We start from the raw sequence: 7,852 nt of genomic DNA on the forward strand, positions 1-7,852 counted from the left end.
GCCGGCTCTCCAGTTCTGGATGATGAAACCTGCCCAGCTTCCCTAATGATATTTGCAGAAATTGCATGTAAATGCTGCAACAAAAAACGAGAGGACCGTCCCACAATGGCTGATGTCGTGAAAGAACTTGAAAGAGCATTCAAGTCCCATGTAAGTAGTTAATTTTTTTTTAATTGTAGCATTGTACTTTGTAAAATATACCCAACTATAGTAATATCATCTAACACACTAAAATAGGGTAGATTTTTCAAGGCATAATGTGCTAATAAGGAGAAAAAATTGAAAGTACAAGGTGTATAATTTGGTAAAATTTTCAAAGTACAATGCCTTGAAACTAAAAAAAATGAAAAAACTAACAATGGATATGAAAGTAGGATGCTATAATTCATAAATAAACAAAACTATGTTGCTATTTCTTGCATTTAGCCGACATTAAGAAGTAAGAGCATCCACAATGCATAGTTTAATGAGATAGTTGAATGAGGTGGCATGTCTAATTGGCATTCAATAGATTAAACTCTATCATTGTGGGATGCCATTTTGGCATTCAATAAATATGGAGTTCAATCGTCATTGAACTCTTCAATGGGGAAAAAGAAACTTATATATATATATATATATATATATATATATATATATATATATATATATATATATATATATATATTCCATTGAACTCTGTTGAGTTCAATGCATTATAGGAAAAATAATGTAGAGTTGTATAGTAAATAAAATGATGATGTGTCTATCCATCAAACTCTAATAAGTGTAATACATTGTGGATGCCCTAAACTTGTACCTTAGACGTAAGACCCATGTAAAATTTGTGAGTGTAAAATTACTTGGGTGTGAACCTAACATGGATGGCTGGGTGCACCACCATCTATGTTGACAATAAGAAATGGCAGCTTCTTTATTTCATACGGTGAATGCAATAAATAGTTACAGTAACTTTTGTGGTTGGTTTAGGTATAAATAGAGCTCCAACTTCAGTTGTAGAGCACCACAAAACAGAGTGATAGAGAGTAATACTTAGAGCGAGTATTATCTAGAGGGTTGTTTTTCGTTCTTGCAATAGAGAGTGTAATTTTGTTTCTTTCGTTCTAGTTTAGAGTAAAAGTGTGTTTCAACCCCAATAAAATCCATATCCATATCCATATAATATATTTATGAGATATGAGGATAGATTTACGGGATTTCTTATTTGAAACAACTTTTTCTTTTTAAGTGTTTATTAGTTTATCTGTGTCAGAATAGAGTTTAAAAAAAAAAAAAAAAAAAACTATTTTGATCGGTTTATCTGGTACCAAAATGTAAAAGCTAATAAGTTAATTTTTAGTGTTTGTCAAATTCTGTTTATACGTGTAATGAAGAAAGAACTTATCAAAAACTCTTTATTTAATTCAATAAGTGAGGAGAAAGTAAATTATCAAATATATAAGTAAATAAGTGTTTTTAGTTTTTACTATTATTCTATCAAAATGTAAAATAGCTTATTACCGGTTTCAAATCGCAATGAGTCAACACACACTTCAAATAAGCAATACCAAACAATTCTAAATTGGAAACAATAATGAATATGTAATATTACAAAGCTTGCACTTATCTCTGCATATCTTATGCAGGTTAAGGGGGTGGAATCCCTTAGAACGACACTCGATGATGTTATGTCTGCTACAAACAACTTCCGTGATAAAAAAGAGCAAGGACCATTGGGCGAGGTGTATTCTGGGACACTTTCTCACTTGAGTGGACATAACACGGTTACCATAAAGCGGCTCTGTCATTCAGTGGATTCATATGGAGAAGAATTGTGTAAGGAGATTGCACAGCTTTATAGTTATAGCCATGAGAATGTTGTTCCTGTTATAGGATTTTGTGAAGAAAAGGGTGAGAGGATCGTTGTTTTTGAGCACATGGTTAAAGGAAGTGTAAAACAGCATCTAACCAACAGTAGTCTAACATGGAAACAAAGGCTCAAGATATGTGTTGATGCTGCACATGGGTTAGCTTACATTCATAGTCATACTGAAACCGATCAACAGTTGATTCATGGTGACATGAAAAGCAGTAGCATTCTTCTTAGGGACGATTGGAAAGCTGCAATTTCTGATTTCATCATATTCCGAGGTGCAGGCACTTTAGGTTATCTTGATCCACTCTATCTGACCACAGGCTCCATGACACAAAAATCGGATGTGTATTCTTTTGGGGTTATTTTATTTGAGATCTTATCAGGAAGATCAGCAGTTGAAAGGATCAAAATTGATCAGAAACAACAGCTTCGTGAACTCCCAAATGATGAAGCTCAACTGAAAAGTGCAAGACTGACAGTTGAAGACGAGCGAGTGGTGTTTCTTGCACAGTTGGCAGCAAAAAGCTTCAAAACCCAAAAAATACAAGATATTATCTTTCATGCTATAAAACAACAAATTGAACCACAATCCTTGGTGATATTTTCAACCATTGCCTATCAATGCTTGATGGAACAACATGAGGATCGACCAACAATGGCTAAGGTTGTAGAGGAACTTGAAAAAGCCTTCAATTGCCAGGTAAGTTCACCTTGACGAGTAGAGAAACTAATGAGCCTTCTTTTAATAGCAAGATTCAGCAAACTGCTTTGCATGCAGTTATAATGTTTTCATCTTTCACACATACACAGGATGAGTGGGAATGGGAGCAAAATCTGCCAACAGATTATAAGAAAATAATCCAAATGTCAAAATATACGGTGCCCTCCACTATCTCAAAGAAGGATCTCCATTCCCTATTTTCTTCAGGAATCCTCCTTAACAACGAAAAAGTGGTGACTCGATCTCTTTTACCATTATATATGTTTTCCTCATTCGAAATATACATCGATAGACTATAGTCAATAATTCCATGTGTTGGTTTTCCTTGGAATATCTCTTCACTACCATATATAGCATACATGCCTGCCAGAAAAAAAAAAGATGATATAATAGCACTATAATCAAAATTTTGCATCTAGGAATCATTTACACAACATAGGCTTTTATTTACATATCAAGGAAAAACCACTGTGGGTATTATGTTTTCTTCAAATGAAAGGAATGTTTTTTTTTTTTCTAGATGATCTTGCAAGCTCAATGCAGCACTGATAAATGATATCTAATATTATCTAATCTCAAAGAAGGTAAAGGTGATTGAAAAACATCTCAAGGCTCATCAGAACTAGAAACATGAGATCTAAACTCCAAACAAGCAACAATATTGATAAATAACCAGCCATCAATATTATACAAGAAACAAACTAATCATTCCATGCAAGATATAATATATATCAGGACAGAAAGTAACCGTTTAGATAAATAACTTATCATTCTCACTGTCTTCTAATCCTCTCGACATCTTCTCTCAACATTCCATGCCTTTTCATAATATAATTAATGCTCTCCGACTCATTTTTAATTTCAATTTTTGCTCATCTTTTATGGCAACAGTGGTTTTCAATAAGCATGGATGGATCAAGAAATGAAATGATACCGGCCAAAAGATTTTCATACAATGATGTTTCTTCTCTGAAGTGGAGATCCATTCAAAAATCAAGGTTCTGTCTACTTTATGTGATTACCACCACTTTCTATTAACTTTTTAAGTCAAGTGATACATGTCACTTAACTTAAAATCATTCTGTTTGGAGTGAACTCTAGCATAAAAATTTCTACTTCTTTTATGAAGTGGAACGTTTGCATCAAATCCATGAGGTTAAAACCTAGCTAGAGTGCATGAGCTTGCTTCGGGAACCACAAGTTTTATAAGTGACTGTACTAAGATATGGTGGAAAACATGTTGGGCTTGGGATCTAAACTTCTAATGAAGTGATAGAAATTCCCTTAGTTTTGTCAAATCTATGTTGAAGTAGAATTCACATTTTTGACTTGAGCCAACGAGTTTTAACAACAAATTTCAAAATATGGGGGCTTGTTTTGTAGTTTTTCTCATCTTATGGGCACATAATTTGGTGGTCTTTTGAGATGTGGAAAATGAAACTGCTGTGCTATGATGATGTGTATATGTGTTTAGTGTTTACAAAAGGAATAATTAGAAAAGAAACAAGAAAATGAAGAACCAAAATTTGCTTCTCATTTTACTTGTGGGGGAACAAAGAAAAGAGGAGAATAATGGAAATGGCAAATCTCAAAAACTCTCCGTAACTAACCTGATACACATTATTAAGCTGCAGCCAAACAAAAACAAACGCTTGAAAAAGACAAAAGTACCCTTATTCACTAAAGATCTTTTGACTTTATTTGGACCTTTTGACCAATTTGTAAGCCACAAATTAAACCCACAGAAACATATATTTATTAGAATCATAGTCTAACATGTAAATTATGAGAAACTACCAACACTTGCTCCTTTTTACAATCTATCAATATGTTGGATAGCATACGATTTTCTGAATCGTAATATGTTTGTGCAGATTTCCAAAGGTCGCAAAGATCTTGGACATCTCAAATCTTAATATTGGAGTTCAGATAAATGCTGAGTTCTTAACTCCAGAGACGATGTATGGAGCTTACCTAGTTTTCAAGTTTTATGATCGAAGAAAGGTTTCCAACAGGCCGATATACATAAACCTTAAATATAAAAAGGCGGGTGAAACCTTAAATGCATATTTTGCAGAGTGGAAAGAAGGTGGAAGTCAGTGGTTGAGAGTTGAATTATTTCGGTTTCAGAGTGATCACAGAAGTACTGATTTTGAATTTCTACTAGAAAGCTTTTCAAAGTATTATTGTGGCATAGGGGGAATATTTGTTGAAGGCATAGAGTTTAACGCCATTCCAATGGTAAATCAAATAGTTAGTGTACCTCTCTTCTTTTTTGTATTTATTTTGGGGAAATTTGTACAAAAATATCATAACGTGGTCATCTAATTGTCTATAGGTGGACTTAGAAAAAAAATAAAAAATTGAAGGATGGAACAAACATGGGAGGAGTCTTGAAAACAAAGTTGGAGATGGACTCAGCAGAACAAATGATAGCCGATAATGAAGAAATTATTAAGAGGTCTGGAAACAATGTCCAAAATGCCTCCAATGTAGAGCTGTGCTTACTTCTTTTCAAAGGAGTTCTAATTGACAATGGTGAAAAGGTCTGATGTTTTTCTTTTTCTTAACACAAAATTTGAAAAATTAATTACATATTCTTGTGGTATCATAATGATAAGCGTGTAACTCTATGATGAACAGTTATTCTCCCTAAGTGAAGTCAACGGGAAGAGATGTCATATGCTACCTGCAAAAGCAATTATATACAACTCTTCAAGTATAAAGTTGTGCAACCCTCCAACCGAATCCAGGTTTACTTTATTACTCCTTTCATCTTAGGTTTACTTTAGCAGATTTCATGGAATCACTTAAATTTATAAGACTTAATTAATGTAGGTGCAGATTTGAAGAGGTTGTTGAGATTCTATCTCACCAGGATTTTCGTATCAAATGTGACATTGAGACCAAAATGCTCTCATCAGATACAACCTATGCTTGTTTCCTTGTGTTCAAACTTTCAAAAAAATGTCGTGGGCTCAAGTGCCCAGTGAAAGCACGTGATCTAGTACCCCATAGAAAGGAAAGAACCAAAATCATTTCTTTCAGGTACCCAAGCACAGTGAATTTAGACAAAATCAAATGGATTCCAGAACAGAGAGAAGATGGATGGATGGAGGTTATAGTGTGGGAAAACATCTTTGATGACACGCATAGTGATGAGTTTGTTCCTATGGATTTGAAACTGACATGTTTTGAAGGAAATATGTCAGGGCTTATTGTGTATGGAATTGAGTTCCGTCCTATAGCATAAGTGTATATTAAGTAAGATTTAAACATGTTGTTCTAAGTGTATAGTAACTGTTATTACATCTTTTGTACTTTTATATATATTAACTTAAAGGCTCAATAGAAGATATATCCCCAATACTATGCAGCGCATAGCTAGTTGCATGTCTATACAAGACAAGATAAACTTCTTTTTATAAGAGGGAAAATTACAAAGCTTTTGTTTTTTTTTTTTTTTATGTATATGGCATCAAAAGTTACAGGGGTGCAATACTATTAAAACCAGAAAACATATATACCAGTAGAATAAATGTAATCCTAAAGTGGACATACATGCATGATGATCATCTTAGCTGGAGGAAGCAAAACAACCATACCAACGATTTTCATATACCATAAACAAAGCCTTCATCAACCACTCCAAAAAGAGGTTCGCGCTCTTACAACCCAGATACTGACAAACGGAGGAGTGTTAGCCATAACTTTCAACCCACTTGCATACAATTGATATCGTATCTTTCACAGATAAGGTCATTCATTTTCAAAAGACCCTCTATCTATATTCAAGACATTATTAAAAAAGGAAGGTTTTAACCAACGCTGGATTATATAGCTACTTGGAATTTGGTAATGAAAATGGTGCAAAAGATTTTGACTATGAAGAGATAGAAGTTTGGTCCAAGTGGTTCTGATGATTATTCCCATGGAAAAGAGACTTCATTTATAATGAAAAAGCTACCTGGCTTCCCATTCTTTGTCTTCCTTGTTCTTTCCCATAATTGTTGGGTAATTTGGTAAATTTCTCATTCCCTTTACTCTATGGATTCTGATGACCCTAATCTTTCTTTTGGTCGTATCTGCACCCACTTCCGCATTAAATTTTTATCAATTTCGTGATTAATATAGAGCTTGATGGGGCTAAGATTTAAGTCCAATCACATTCCCATTAATATCTCTTGACTTCATAATCGGCCTCCTATCTGTTGTATTCCTCCACGTATTTTGGGCTCTTGGAATACTTTTGTACTCGGCAGCCCAGCCCGTGAGCCCGGTAATGAGGAGTCCATCTGCTCCCAAGATAGTCCCAACTCCCAAGTAGAGTGCACAATACAAAGTGGTTTTTTGACAACCAAATGGAGAAAACCAGAACCGGTTTTGAAATAACCAAACTTGTTAGAACCGAACCATCCGTTTGGAACTGGTTTTTACCCGATTTACACAAAACAAATAGAACCGGTTAAAAAACCAGAAAAAAAAAAACAACTTTCACCTACCAATAAATTAAACGGATTATGAGCAAAACCAGTTTTCTGTAAACGATTCTAAAAAAATCATTTTTTTTTTAACTAGAATAAGTTTAAAACTTGTGTTTGTGTAGTGTATGCGCATAAGAGACGCGAGACAACCCCCGCATGCAGGTGGGTATGGCAGGGCTTTGACTAGTTAATAGGTCCATCAAGCCATGCATGTGGGCTTCATACAAACTCATTTTTTTTATGTGTGCTCAGGCCTTAATCGGGCTATACATAAGTTTTGTTTTTATACTAACCCGAACTATATTCGGGCCACTCTTTGGACCAGATCAGATGCTTTTTCGTTCAAAAAACTAGCTTATCTGGTATATAATGTGTATTTAATCTATTTGTGTGTTATATGCTATAACATAGTATTTTCCTAGAGTTAGTTGAAGGATACTTTGTATAATCAGAGGTATATAATAAAATCATACTTTCATTCATTTATACTCTTTTACGTTTGATAGTTTTGGGTCTTATATACCATGGTAAAATTCTCAACGATGGTAATTATTCATGAACATATATATATATATATATATATATATATATATATATATATATATATATATATATATATATATATATATATATATATATATATATATATATATATATATATATATATATATATATATATGAAAGACCTATACGAATATAAAGTAGGTGAATAAATAAGTATTGAATAAAAGACATAACTTCTGAAGAAGTATAGAAGAAACTATTTATAGTTAAATAATGGTGTACCCATGT

General features: G+C 33.5%; 2 protein-coding genes across 5 annotated transcripts in view; both read left to right on the forward strand.

Moving 5' to 3' along the window:
• LOC144996945 (uncharacterized) overlaps positions 1-6,038 on the forward strand; it is a 7,218-nt gene extending 1,180 nt beyond the window's left edge. Inside the window, exons 1-8 of one of the 4 annotated variants that reach the window (XM_078956747.1) lie at positions 1-150; positions 1,626-2,555; positions 2,666-2,809; positions 3,468-3,574; positions 4,451-4,817; positions 4,915-5,122; positions 5,220-5,329; positions 5,415-6,038. The exon at positions 1-150 is cut by the window's left edge and continues 1,180 nt beyond it. In XM_078956747.1, the coding sequence (XP_078812873.1) occupies positions 1-150; positions 1,626-2,555; positions 2,666-2,809; positions 3,468-3,574; positions 4,451-4,817; positions 4,915-4,935 (1,719 nt within the window). In that variant the 3' untranslated portion in view covers positions 4,936-5,122; positions 5,220-5,329; positions 5,415-6,038. Of the gene's footprint in view, positions 151-1,625; positions 2,556-2,665; positions 2,810-3,467; positions 3,575-3,705; positions 4,421-4,450; positions 4,818-4,914; positions 5,123-5,219; positions 5,330-5,414 lie in introns of those variants that run through there. The other 3 variants (XM_078956748.1, XM_078956749.1, XM_078956750.1) reach the window with 3 other exon arrangements.
• On the forward strand, positions 4,958-5,829 carry LOC145045309 (F-box protein At2g02240-like). The gene is made up of 3 exons (XM_078993644.1): positions 4,958-5,122; positions 5,220-5,329; positions 5,415-5,829. Exons 1-3 carry the CDS (start codon positions 4,958-4,960, stop codon positions 5,827-5,829), a joined length of 690 nt encoding a protein of 229 aa, XP_078849770.1.
• Positions 6,039-7,852: the final 1,814 nt, after the last annotated feature.

This window comes from Lactuca saligna, chromosome 5 (genome assembly GCF_052625555.1).
Source record: "Lactuca saligna cultivar CGN05327 chromosome 5, ASM5262555v1, whole genome shotgun sequence".
Classification (NCBI taxonomy): Eukaryota; Viridiplantae; Streptophyta; class Magnoliopsida; order Asterales; family Asteraceae; genus Lactuca; species Lactuca saligna.